Consider the following 14,522-nt stretch of genomic DNA (forward strand, 5'->3'; position numbering starts at 1 on the left):
CATGAGCTAAAATGTTTGTACCCAAACCCATTACGGGTTGAGTGGGTTGGATGGGTTTAGACTCAAATTGTCACCCCTAATAATAGAAACTGAATGCAGTATAATATTATAGTAGTTAGTATTTATTTACTACAATTTGATAAATATTAGTAATACATATTAATGCACATGGTACATAGAATACCAATATATAAGTTGATTTTAACCGGATCCAATTCTCCTTCATTTTCTAATCTCTTCCATCATAAATTGAAACAGTCCGTCAATCTCATCCCCAACGGTAAAAAATCAGACCACCCCATTCCACGCCGGCGACACTCCCCTCACGCCACCGACCACCCACACCAACAGGTAAGCCCCCCTCCCCTCATCTCCCACGCCTCCCTTTCTTCTGAAGCTTAGATGCTCTCGTCCGACCACTGCCTCCAGTGATTTCAACCGGAAGCTTCCTTGTCGATCTTTTCTTTTCGTCCTCTAAAGGTTAGATCTGTCCGATTCTTGAAAACTTGGTGAAGTGTCAGTGTTCGGTTCAATTTCGGTTAAGAAGGTGACTGCAGGCGTCACGGTTATTTGTGGGGTTGCAAATTGTTCTCTGCTTTTTCCCTACATTTACCCTAATACTGTCAGGGCTACACCAGTGGTAGCGGTGACAACCCTTTTTAATTTTTGGGTCGTGGTATTTTCTGTGTGTTTCAGGAAAATTCTCGAAGTTGTTGGAGACAAGTTGGGCGTACGAGCACTAGCAAAGGAGATCAACCTAGACGAGCGTCAGCAAAGGCCGGTGGGAAGCGGTGCGTGAGCGTACAACTACATCGAGCACAACAAATCAACACAGGTTTGGTTCTCGGGAGTTGGTACCTCCCATTCTACTATCTCCCTTTTGGTGTTAACTAAATTGATGTTACTTTAGTTTACAATAGTTCAATCATTCAACTAGTGTACTAGTAGTCACTTGTTTCCTTCTAGTTTGATTTGTTGTCCATTGTGCACTAGCGAGTCTTCTTTAGATTGTCGTAGGTGTAGTGGCTGCAGTCTGGGATGATAGATTAAGGGCATGTCCTCGGGTGGGGCAGAGTGTGGGGCCAGGGTCAGGGGGTAGGACGGGAGGCAGGGGAGGTAGAGGGGCAAGGGAGCCTATAGGTTGAGAATCGGGTCATGGAACATAGGTTCAAACGAGTAAGTCTATAGAGTTGGCGAAGATCCTTCACAAGAGGAAGATTAATATAGCATGTGTCCAGGAGACTAGGTGGGTCGGATCGAGGGCGAGAAATACGAATGGGTATAAGTTGTGGTACTCTGGAGTCCTGATGGGTAAGAATGGAGTAGGTATCATGGTAGATAGTCATCTTAGAGAGTCGGTGGTAGAGGTCAGGCGGGTGAATGATAGACTAATGACTATTAAATTGGTGGTGGGTGAGTGTACTTTAAATCTCGTTAGCGCTTACACGCCACAAGCAGCCTTAGATGAGGAGATTAAAAGAAGCTTTTGGGAGGGGTTGGATGACATCGTTTGTAGTATTCCGCCTTCCGAGAGGTTAATCATAGGAGGAGATTTCAATGGTTATATTGGGTCGTCTGTAGGTGGTTATACTGAGGTGCATGGAGGCATTGGTTTCAGGGAGCGGAACGGAGGGGGCACTACGCTGTTGGACTTTGCCAAGGCATTCGATCTAGTGATTGCAAACTCAAGTTTTCCGAAGCGGGAGGAGCATTTGGTTACTTACCACAGTTCGGTGGCGAAGACTCAGATTGACTATCTCTTTCTCAGGAGATGCGACAGAAGGTGGTGCAAGGATTGCAAGGTCATCCCAGGTGAGACCCTTGCAATGCAACATAGGCTGTTGGTGATGGACATTGGTATTATGAAAAGGAGGAGAAGAGGTCAGTACGAGGCCACCCGAGGATTAAGTGAGGCACCTTGACTAAGGATAAAGCTCAGGAGTTAGAAGGAAGGTTATCGGCAATGAGAGCTTGAAGAAGTAGTGGGGACGCAAACACTATGTGGTTGACGACGGCTGACTGTATAAAGAAGGTGGCGAGATAGGTGTTAGGGATATCTTCGGGCTGCACCGGTGGCCACAAAGGAGACTGGTGTTAGAATGCAGTTGTCCAAGGTAAAATGGAAGCAAAGAAGGCGACTTACTTGTTGTTAGTAGGGAGCACTGGCGAGGAGGAGAAGAGAGCAAACAGTGAGAGGTATAAGGTAGCTAGGAAGGAGGCTAAGATGGCAGCTTTTTCCCATCTATATGAGGAACTAGGGAACAAAGGCGGGGAGAAGAAGTTATTCCGACTAGCTAAGGTGAGAGAGAGGACGGCTCGGGATCTGGACCAAGTGAGGTGCATAAAAGATGAAGACGACAAAGTTTAGATGGGGGATGACCAGATTGAGAGGAGATGACAGACCTACTTTCATAAACTTTTAAATGAAGAAGGGGATCAGGATATTGTACTAGGTGAATTGAGGAATGCCGATAGTCACCGTTATTATTGTAGGGACATTGAGGTCGATGAGGTCATGGAGGCAATGCGTAAGATGCGAAGGGGCAGAGCTACCGGGCCAGACGAAATTCCAGTTGAACTTTGGAGGTGTGTGGGTAGAGCAGGCTTGGAATGGCTTACTGGGTTGTTTAATGTTATATTCAAGACTAATAGGATGCCTGAAGAGTGGAGGTGGAGTACAATGGTTCCGTTGTATAAGAACAAAGACGATATCCAGAGCTGTAACAAATATAGGGGTATCAAATTACTAAGTCATATCATGAAAGTCTGTGAGAGAGTGGTAGAAATGAGAGTGTGAAGGATGATGTCTATTTCAGACAACCAGTTCGGGTTCATGCCGGGACGATCTACCAAAGAAGCTATCCACCTTATTAGGAGGATGGTGGAACAATACAGGGATAAGAATAAGGATCTCCATATGGTGTTTATTGATCTAGAGAAAGCGTACGACAAGGTTCTTAGGGAGGTCTTATGGAGCTGCTTAGAGGTGAAAGTTAAAGACATGTATGATGGAGCTAAGGCTCAGGTTAGGACAGTAAGAGGCGACTCCGAGTATTTTTTGGTTGTTACGGGATTGCACCAAGGGTCTGCGTTCAGCCCTTTCCTATTTGCCCTGGTGATGGATGCACTAACTCATCATATTCAAGGGGAGGTGCCTTGGTGCATGCTATTTGCTGATGATATAGTTCTAATTGACGAGACACGAGGCGGCGTCAATGAGAGGCTAAAGGTTTGGAGACATGCCCTTGAGTCTAAAGGTTTCAGGTTGAGCAGGACGAAGACAGAATACCTCGAGTGCAAATTTGGGGCCGAGCTGACGGAGGCGGGAGTGGAAGTGAGGCTTGACTCTCAAGTCATTCCTAAGAGGGGTAGTTTCAAGTACCTTGGGTCAGTTATTCAGGGGATCGGGGAGATCGACGAGGATGTCACACACCATATAGAGGTGGGGTAGATGAAGTGGAGGTTAGCATCGGGAGTCCTGTGTGACAAGAAAGTGCCACCGCTACTAAAAGGTAAGTTTTATAGAGCAGTGGTTAGGTCTGCTATGTTGTATGGGACCAAGTGTTGGCCGGTTAAAAACTCACACACCCAGAAGATGAAAGTAGCAGAGATGAGGATGTTGAGGTGGATGTGCGGGCATACAAGGATGGATAAGATTAGGAATGAAGATATTCGAGAGAAGGTGGGCGTGGCCCCCATGGAGGACAAGATGCGGGAAGTAAGACTCAGATAGTTCGGGCACATTCAGAGGAGGAGCACTGATGCACCGATGAAGAGGTGTGAGCGACTGGCTGTGGTGGGCACGAGGAGAGTTAGAGGGAGACCGAAGAAGTATTGGGGAGAGGTGATCAGGCTGGACATGGCGCGACTTAGGATTACTGATGACATGGCCCTTGACAGAGAATTGTGGAGGTTGAGCATTAAGGTTATAGGTTAGGGGGAAGTTGTGAATATTTCTACAGCGCACTAGAGTGAGACTAGATAGTTAGGAGTTAGTCTTAGGATGCTACTGGTCAGCTACTGATGCAGGGCTTTATCTGCTGGATATTATTATACCTTCCATCTCGTATTTCTTGTATTGTTGTTATTTTGTTATTTTATGTTATGTTATATTATTTTAGGTTATTTTATTATGATTCTATTGATAGTACTAATATATCGTCTCTTGTTGCTTTCATGAGCCGAGGGTCTCTTGGAAACAGCCTCTCTGCCCCTCGGAGTAGGGGTAAGGTCTGCGTACATATTACCCTCCCCAGACCCCACTTGTGGGATTATACTAGGTCGTTGTTGTTGTTGTTGTTGTTGACTTGGATGGAAAACACTTTTCATGGTTAAAAATCAATGGATGAGATTTAATTGAATAATATAAAGCCCTACCCACTAAAAAATAGAAATGGAAAAGAGTTGGATCCATTTTAACCTACACACTTTCCAATTACTTGAAGGTGCGAGCCTTTATTCAGCCTCGCCAACTAAATTTGTTAAGCTCTCGGATAATAAACACAACAACATAGATTTCTTTTCTTTTATACGGTGTTTGAATATCTCGAATATTTTACCAGATATTACTTCCCACCAGTACAAATGTAGAGTTTGTTCTATTGGCCTAGGCTTAGGTAGATAGAAGATTAACTATAAAGAATTTTCTACATTATGCCAAAAACTATCTCCAGAAGCAACAACAACATACCCAGTGTAGGTTTACAAGTGGGGTATGGGAAGAGTAGTACTTAGGCAGACCTTATTCCCACCAGTACAAATGTAGAGTTTGTTCTATTGGCCTAGGCTTAGGTAGATAGAAGATTAACTATAAAGAATTTTCTACATTATGCCAAAAACTATCTCCAGAAGCAACAACAACATACCCAGTGTAGTCTTACAAGTGGGGTGTGGGAAGAGTAGTACTTAGGCAGACCTTACCCCTAATTTTAAGAAGGCAAACACTATCTCCAAAAGCTGTCCTCTAAATTCGTTTGTTGAGCTGTTTGATGTTCTCATATGCAACAAGACTTATTCAATTCTTAGTTGAGCTATTTATTCTTTGCATTAGCATATGAAAAATTCCTTAAAACCATGTCACTGACAGCATATTGATGAAAAGAGCCAAGCCTCGTGAGAAACTGATCACTAGTAAGATTACTAACTGCTTGCTTTACATAAATTCTGATAGTAAGGTAACTTACAATGCCTTCAAATAGGGGTGGCAAAATGTTATATCAAGGAATGTAAGAGTTTATGGACTTGCACATATATTTTGTGTTAAGAATAACTGTATGCTGGTTGCTGTCATTAAAAGGTTAACCCAAATTAAAAATGATCTGCTAAGGTTTAAAGTTAAATGAGTCTAGTATAAGACATTTTCTAAAGTACGGGGTCTTATGTCTAGATACTCGGATGTAACTTTTAATTTAATGATGGGCTAAATTAGAATTATATAAACTTGTGCACCTATTAATAGGGTTATGATCCCCAAACATTTCTTTCTAGCATCCAATCGTTAGGAAGGCGATTACGGCTTGCGTCTTGATTTGGAAGACTACTAACCTCAAGACAACGAGTTTCATCCATTCCCATGGATTCAGGTACGTTTCCTCATCTAGTATTTATTCTTGATGATTTGACATGGTAGTTCTTGGGTAAGAGATGATGGTGTTCATCTCTAAAGTATTTTTTGTTCTAACAGGATAAACACAGCTGAGGTCGTTGCGGAGCAAATGAGCATAACAACCAGATAGTGCATTTAAGTTGGTAGTTTGCCATATGTGGCTCTTCCAAGAATACTGATCTTAGATAGCATTGCATCTATCTCATTTTCAAAATAACTTTTGTTATTTATTTATGATGAGTATAATCTCAATAATTGGACTGACAAAGGATACTTGAACTCCCACCAAAAAAAGGAAATGAAGAGCATGTTAAAGACAAAGAAACAAGGTGTAGGAAGTTATGCGGATTTTGGTTCCAGGTATATCGATGTCGCACATCGTATTGGGGTAGGATGAATGAAGTGGAGGTTAGCATCCGGAGTTTTGTGTGACAAGAGAGTGCCAACGATACTCAAAGGTAAGTTCTATAAAGCGGTGGTTAGACCGGCTATGATGTATGTGGCTGGATGTTTGCCTGTTAAGAACTCACATATCCAAAAGATGAAAGTAGTAGAAATGAGAATGTTGAGGTGGATGTGCGAGCACACTAGGATGGACAAGATTAGAAATGATGATATTCGGAAAAAGGTGCACGTGGCTCCCATTGATGACAAGATGCGGGAAACGAGACTTAGATGGTTCAAGCATGTACAGAGGAGAAGCCCAGATGCTCCAGTAAAGAGGTGTGAGAGGCTGGTTGTGGAGGGCACGAGAAGAGGTAGAGGACGACTTAAAAAGTATTGGGGAGAAGTGATCAGGCAGGATATGGCGAGACTTCAAATTTCCGAGGACATGACACTTGATGGGAAGTTGTGGAGGTCCAGTATTACGGTTGTAGGCTAGGAGATAGTTGAGTCTTGCGTTACTTTGTACCGTTGTGAGCCTAGTCTAGTAAGGTTTTTGTCTAAAATAGCTAGGGGCATTGTTGTGTCTTAATATTTTATCTTTTCGGTGCAAGACCTATTTACTAGCCATCATTTCTGCCTTGTATTTTTCTTCTGCATTTTATGTGCCTACTTTTCCTATGACCCCTATGGTGAAACTAATATTCTCTCCTTTTGTTTTTTTTCTTATTATCTTGAGCCGAGGGTCTTTCGGAAACAGCCTCTCTACTCCTTCGGGGTAGGGGTAAGATCTGCGTACATACTACCCTCCCCAGACCCCAATTGTGGGATTTTACTAGGTTGTTGTTGTTGTAGTAGTAGTAGTATATAGAATGTAGAAAAACTCCTTTAACTCCCTCAGATCTTCAAAAATTAAAATACAAGTCATATTTTTAAGACCAGTATGCACCACAGTCAAATGCCAAAGTCTGGCGCTATCAAAAATACAGTCAGCTCAGTTCTCCATTCGCTCAACTAGACTATTAGGTTCAATGTAAGCTTTTCTCATGAACCAGTCGCTTAATAAAGTGAAGAGCAGTGTGATACTCAACAACAAATAGTTGCTTAATCAGCTGTGTGCAAAATCCATCCCATCAATGGGGAGGTGCAGCCCCACTGCTTCCCAATCCCATCTTTTGCCCCAGTACTGCAAGCTGCTCAATGAACTCACCTCCTGTAAGAATTTCTGTTGTCCCGTATATGACATGCTTGACCGGCTGTTGGCGATTGGCAAGCTCTTGCAAGCTTCCATACTCCACGTAATTTCCACCACCTATCATAAAGACTATAGCTTCTTTAAATGGTCCTTTTAGGTGACTGCTGCTAGATGCAGAGCTTGACTTCGGTGCACGAGGATCAAGAAGAAGATAAGATTCTATTTCAGGATTTGGTTTCCCCTCCATTAATGCTTCTACTGCTCTCGTCAAAGCCAACTGATGATCAGTGGATAATAGATTCTTCACACCTGCAGTTACAGCACTGATTGATTGCCCATATAGTTTTTCAGCCCAATCAACAATGTTGCTCGTACTTGCAGAATTTGCTGATGCAAAAGAGACATTCAATGATTTTATCTTCTTTATATACTGGAAAGCACTGGTATCAACCTCGGACTCCCTAAGTGCTGCTTCAATCATTTCGACTTCAGATTGAGGCATGCTTTCAGTTGAGATAAGAAAAATTATAGCGAATCGCAGCTTATCTGCCTTACTCCCTTTTCCCTTCAGCACTCCAAGGAGCTCATTACGATCAATGCCGCCTCTCACCAGCATATCCCTCTCTGTTTTAGCATATGAATCGAGGGATCTCTCCTTGATCTCGCTCAATAATGAAGTAGCAATATTTGTGTGCTTATCAATCACTTGCTTTCGCTCAGTCAACTCAGGTAGGGAATTTACAGCATTCATCAAATGTTTAGTATTACCTACCAAATCTGTTCCATCAAACTCGGGCCCTCCACTGCCACCTGTTCGTTTATTTACCTCCTCAACATCCTTCTTGTATTTATTCAATTGAGACTCTATCTCCACTGCAACCTCTGGAAATTCCAATGACCCGTTGGCCATCCAAAATGGATCAGACCTATCTAACTCATAGGATTTCATCCCACCCTTGTCTCCTGGCACGCTTAATCTGTTCAATCTCAACCCAAGCACATCATGAACAAGTGGCCTATACCTAAAATCATGCTGTATTGCCACTGCCAATTCAAAGTTCCGATCAAATAAACACAAAACTGGCCTCTGAAATGAGCCAGTCAAATTCCCACCCTCTGAAAACAAATTGTTCTTCACCAGCAAATGGTCCCGCAGTCTCTGATCCAACAGGGATGCCACCATCTCAGCGGGCCCACCACGAGGACACCTGATGACAGGGACAACAGCAAGAGTAGCCAAGACACAAAACAACCCGCTGACAATCTTTTCAACAATCTCGTCAATTTCCTTATCCCCAGCTGAGGGATCATTTAACTGAACATAACAGTTCTTGTTGGCAAGGGAGAACAAATTATCCTCAAGCGTGATAAACTCCAAGTACTGATCATGCACTTTTGCAATCCTCTCAATCGACTCTGAATTAATCGTACCTGAAGCAAAAACATGTCTTATCATTCAGCAAGTTGCATAATTTAAAGTCTTACACCCAACATCTCTCCAAAAAAAAATCCCAAAAATTCGTCGGATAAAACATAGGCCTTACAGTCTGTTTGGCCAAGCTTCCAAAATCTGTTTATTTGAAAAACCATTTTGGCAAAAGTGCTTTTCAAAAAAGTACTTACGAAGAGTAGCAGTTTGTATTTAGCAAATCAATTTAAAAAGCATTTTTACCAAAGTGGAGCAACAATTGTTGTTTGGCCGAGATTTCAAAAAGTGCTTCTAAGGAGAAGCTACTTTTTTAGCTTCTAAAAAATAGTTTCTGCCACTACTCAAAAGCACTTATTTTTCTCCTAAAAGCTTGACCAAACACCTCAACTCTCCAAACTAAATATTTTTTCCAAATAAATATTTTTGGCTTTTATGAAGCTCGGCCAAACAAGCTATAAGTAGAATGGTAAATTGTACACCTACCCAAATCCTACATGGGCAAAACATGGAGATATGATGGGTATATAGGGAAGCAAGTCTTAGACACTATGTGTTAAAATTGTGCATGTCTAAGCCCAAAACGGACAATATCACTTGTGAGTCGTGTGCGTGACATAAATAAGCAGCTCTAAGCTAAGAAAAAGTAAATAGAGACGAAATTGAATTGTAACCTGAAGCGAGATCCTCGAGTAAAGGTCTAGGAATGGAGGCTGAGAAATTCAAATGGAACGAATCATAAAGAGAGTTAGAGGCGTCGGAAATGATGCGCTGAACGTTGAGGTGAGTAGGTCGGACGAAATAGACAGCAGGAACATCGTGAACGGGCTTGCGATCCTTGTCAATGAGGAAATAGAGAGTAACGCCGTGCTTACGGAGATCCTTCACGTGAATCAGCGGCGATAGTATGTCCTGGCAAAAGCGATCGTAAATAAGGATCTTGTAAACCTCCTCGTTAGCTGTGCCGCCGGCATTCACCGGCTGGTTCAGATTTAACATCCGCGTAATGCACTCTGAACAAAATTCCAGAAATTAATCGATCAATTAACTAAACCTCAATTGAAAATCAAGTAAAATACATTTCGTAATACTGAAATTGATGAAAAGATTTAGGTCAGTTACCTGTATGTTTTTGACGAAGATTGAGCGCCATTATTCTCTATTGGATCCGTGTGTAACTGCAAATTCCGAACTCCTATGCTGTTTTGGGGTTTGAACAAAGTGTTTCGATTGCTTGTTCCTTGTGCATAGGATATTGTACTCCCTGTATTCAATTTGGCGAAATCTTTATATTTCTTTTTTATATACTTTTGGTTTGAATAAAGACGTTAGTTCTTCTTTATATTTTCTTATAAGCTTAATATCAGATAATATTCTCTAAAATGTATACTTTGATAATGTTACTATAAAATCCATAAATAAGAAAGCTAAATTTAACATTATGAAATTGCAATAGCATGTAGTAATTAATTTTGTTTACATACGATTTTAGTATTATTGAATTGGGTTGGACTTTCTTAATTTCCATGCTAATATAAGGAAATCATTCTAATATTATTATGCCTTTTTCCAAAACAAAAGATACCACATTGCATTTAGGGGTGGTTTAGTTGCTCTTAGAGTTATGCATGTATATATACTGTAGGGATTAGATAGAGGTTTTTGTTATGCATAATTTTATTATGAAAGATTTAGTTATGCAAGGATTAGTAATGCATGGATTAGTAAATTATGAATTGTATTGTAGAGATTATATTTGTAGTAAATATTTACTTTATTCTTATTATACAATGTATAATTTAAAATAAATATGAGGATTTTTTGGTCATTTGATTGTTTAATTCATGTAATACTAATACATATAGTATTAGTTATTTCACATTCTACCTTGCATGAGTAATGCTTAGATTTATTGTATAACTTATCCATGTATTGTTTATAACTCCAATAAAAAAAATAACCAAAAATAACATTAGTTATGCTAATTTTTGTACAAAGTAACTAAAGGCTACCAAATATCTTATTAGTTATGTGACGCCCGATAAATGAATAATTTACCTTGTAAGTACCAACCACACAACCCCTTAAAGCACAACTAATGGGTGCAGTAATATTTATTGGAAGTATTTTGGGTAATTTTTAATTGAATTAGGGGTCGTTCGGTTTGAAGACAAGTTATGTTGGGATCAATTCTTATTAATTGTTTAGTATATTGTATTAATTTTAAGATTGTCGATTTTACTGTTTTATCCCAAGATAACTCATCGTGAATTATTTTTTCACTCTCGTGCATGTCTAAGTTATCTTGGTACTATTTTTAATCCTTCGATAACTTATACCATAATTAGTAACCAGACAAAGGATAAGACAATACAAAATTTTTATACCCAAAATTATTTTTGCTTAACCGTCGTACCAACCGGCCCGTTAGTGATCCTAGCAGTGTGAAATTATCTCATGTCTCCCCAAGTAGTAGTCTGAGTAAAACATGACTGCTACATCTGGACATTTTTATTTCTGGAGTAAATACGTGCGGAAAGAAAGCCCGAAATCGGGGTTGCTCTGATGGTAAGCAACCTCCACTTCCAACCAAGAGGTTGTGAGTTCGAGTCACCCCAAGAGCAAGGTGGGGAGTTCTTGGAGGGAAGGATGCCGAGGGTCTATTTGGAAACAGCCTCTCTACCCCAGGATAGGGGTAAGGTCTGCGAATACATTACCCTTCCCAGACCCCACTGGTGGGATTATACTGGGTTGTTGTTGTTGTTGTTGTTGTTGTTGTTGTTGTTGTTGTTGTTGTTGTTGTTGTTGTTGTTGTTGTTATGATTTTGTTAGAATTTGCATGAATTTAATTGCTTAATCTATTTATAAGACATATTTGGTAATAAATTAGCAGAAATGGGTTTTTGTTAAATTAATTTTATGTGTAATTCTTGATAAATTTAGTATTTAGAAAAATTGAGAGTATTTTAGTAAGCTTATCAGTTATAGTATAGTACGATACAGTCAAACCAAACAACAAAATGTTATTTAACAATAGCAAACAATACAATCTATCAAAATATTGTAGTTATAAAACGAAAGAATACAACACAATACAATACATTATAAAATAATGGGTAACAACCATCCAAACAAGCTGTAAGGGTAGAAGGGTATCACGACCCAAACTAACCTTGTCGTAATGATGCCTATCGTGGTACTAGGCAAGTCGATACATTATCAAAATAAATTGATATTTTTCATTTCAAAGACAAATCCAAAGCTATATAATATAAAACCTTAAATAAGGAGTTCAAATTAAATTAGAAGTGCGGAAAGAAAGCCCGAAATCGGGGTGTCACTAAGTCATGAGCAACGACTACAATTGTTCTGAAAATAGCAAGACTAACATAGTCTAAGAATAACCAAAATACACTAAAGGGAAGATAAAGAAGGAGAAGAGCAGGATTGCGATCCCCATGCAGCTACCTCGCTATCTTCGATGATCCGCTACTGAGTAAAATCAACAACTGCTACCATGGCCAGAGATACCTAGATCTGCACACAAGGTGCAGGGGGTAACGTGAGTACACCAACTCAGTAAGTAACAAGTCCAAACTATGGACTGATAGGTAGTGACGTACTTAACCTCAACGGGTAATAGAAATAAACTGTGCAGAAAAGTAGGCATACTTTCAATTCAAGTGTTCAGCTCAAGCAGTACAGTAAATATAGATCTGGACAATGTGAAGTAAAAGCTCAACTAATCTCTACGTGCCAATGCACAGAATGCATGAAAATATACCATGTACCTCCACTGTTAAGTGCTCAACCACTCGGTACTGTATATGGCCATCCGGCCTAGGGAAGATTGTCATGACCCCAAACTTGACCCGGTCGTGATGGCGCCTCTCGTGAAGACAAGGCCAATCGACACAACTCCCAAATTCAGTTTTAAAAGTTTAATAAGTCAATTTAAGTCATTTATAAGGATAAATCTCCAACAAGTACAGATTTAGCAAAATAAAACAACTGCGGAAATGAATACAGCCCGACATCGGGGTGTCACAAGTTACGAGCGTCTACTAAGGTCTAAAATACAACGAGATTCTATAAATATACTAAAAATAGCCTAATGACATCAAGAGGGAGTAAAGCTGTGCTGCGGATGTCAGGCAACTACCTCGCTAAAACTCCAATGATTTTGCCTCTGCTCAGCCAATACCCGCTATCGGGTGTAGAAATACCTGAATCTGTACACAAGGTGCAGAGAGTAAAGTGAGTACTCCAAATCAGTGAGTAATAAAGGTAAATGAAAACCGAGCAGTAAGAAAACACGTAAGGTACATCAACATGCTGTATATAGTGGTACAAAACCAGTATGAAAACAATGAAGCTGTGAAATCTCTTTAAGCACCTTAACTCAGTTTAGACTTCTTTAAAAATGCCTTTGTAACAGTTAAGAAATTCAATGCAAAGCAATTAGAACAGATAAGCACAAAAAATCCGCCTCTCGGGCACAAATACACCATTAATCAGGTAAATGACAGGCAAGTAAGAGAGATAAACACATAAAGGTTCGTCCCTCGGGCACAATGTCAACGAATCCGCCCATCGGGCAATATCTCAGAACAATACCAGCCCCTCGGGCTATATTTCACATCACAATGGGTACCTGCGCTCACTGGGGGTGTGCAGACTCCTGGAGGGGCCCGTTACGGCGCAAGCGCAATATCAATCCATCTTATGGCATACATATCTCAGGCCCTCCACTACTACAAAAAGGGGCTTTAACGACACTAAAAAATGCCTTTAGCAGCAATAACTGTAGACATGTGATTTTTGACCCTCCCCGAGATTTTTCATATTTTAGCACGTAAATATTTAATTAAGTCCTACTATATCTATTTCAACTCATTTTGACTATTTTACTTTATTTTATTACAAGAAAAATAAAAATTATAAAAAATATTTTAGTTTATGTATTTTTCATAAATTTTTAAAAAATAAATACAAAAATAGTACCTTATTTTTATCTTTATATAATTTCAATAAAAAAACACAAAAAAATAGTTTCACGTTTAGTTTAATTAATTAGGATTAGCTTTGGCATTGTGTAGTATTTCTATCTTATTTTAAAAGGCATTGTATAGTCTAGGGATCCTTCTAGACTCTTCTTTGGGACAAAAATAAATAAAAAGACCCTAAGGACCTAATACACAAAAGACCTAGGGACTAATTGACAAAATATATAAAATATAAACCTAGACCCTAAGCCTATATAGACTAACACCTAAGAGACTCTAAGGGTTTTTTTTTCATAGAATCAGCCGTTACCTTCTTCTAAAGAAGACAAGCCCCTTCATCTTCTTCATGGAGACAACAATGAAAAACCATAGCAGAACCCTAATAGACTACACACGCCGCTGACCCTTCTTCTTTTTCCCAATCTCAAAACACCATAGCAACCTTCAGTTCTACTCTAGACCTAATCATCGCCGGACAGCCCCTTTCTAGCGGTCACCTTCTTCTACACACAAGATGAGCGCCGCTGAGCAGCCATAAGCGACCCCTCATCATTCATTTTCTTTCAGCAAAACAACAGCCCTTGAAACTTGATTTTCTTCAACCAAGACACAAGAGCAACCAAGATCCGCCAGTAACCACCCCGAATGACTCCATCTGCTCACTCCATCATCCTCGCCGCCAGTTGCCCATCAATGCCCAGCTCCCCATCGCCCATCTCGTCAGCTTTGACCCGCCGGACAGACCCAAAATCCAGCGCCCAGCCTTCCACCAGTCGTTGTCCGTCACCAGCAACAGAAACACCACGCCAAATGAACACCCTCCATAGCCACCCATGAAACAGAACAGCTAGTAAGTTTTATCAACTCAAGCTCATTTAGCATCTCTTTCCGGTGAGCTTCGAGTTC

The 14,522-nt window shown here is 40.3% G+C and overlaps 1 protein-coding gene across 1 annotated transcript; it reads right to left on the reverse strand.

Moving 5' to 3' along the window:
- Positions 1-6,857: 6,857 nt before the first annotated feature.
- On the reverse strand, positions 6,858-9,884 carry LOC107781242 (SEC1 family transport protein SLY1-like). Its single transcript, XM_016601917.2, has 3 exons — positions 9,733-9,884; positions 9,285-9,623; positions 6,858-8,615 (listed from the first exon to the last, which is right to left on the reverse strand). Exons 1-3 carry the CDS (start codon positions 9,761-9,763, stop codon positions 7,123-7,125), a joined length of 1,863 nt encoding a protein of 620 aa, XP_016457403.1. The 5' UTR covers positions 9,764-9,884; the 3' UTR covers positions 6,858-7,122.
- Between the last annotated feature and the right edge of the window lie 4,638 nt (positions 9,885-14,522).

The sequence above is a fragment of the Nicotiana tabacum genome, chromosome 5 (assembly GCF_000715075.1).
Source record: "Nicotiana tabacum cultivar K326 chromosome 5, ASM71507v2, whole genome shotgun sequence".
NCBI classification, from domain to species: domain Eukaryota; kingdom Viridiplantae; phylum Streptophyta; class Magnoliopsida; order Solanales; family Solanaceae; genus Nicotiana; species Nicotiana tabacum.

Excerpts from the sequence above, each read along its gene's own strand:
- LOC107781242 (XM_016601917.2), bottom strand. The coding sequence starts at position 9,763 with ATGGCGCTCAATCTTCGTCAAAAACATACAG. Across the intron at positions 9,624-9,732 it reads TCTTCGTCAAAAACATACAG|AGTGCATTACGCGGATGTTA; the intron begins GTAACTGACCTA and ends AATTTTGTTCAG. Across the intron at positions 8,616-9,284 it reads ACTCGAGGATCTCGCTTCAG|GTACGATTAATTCAGAGTCG; the intron begins GTTACAATTCAA and ends TTTTTGCTTCAG.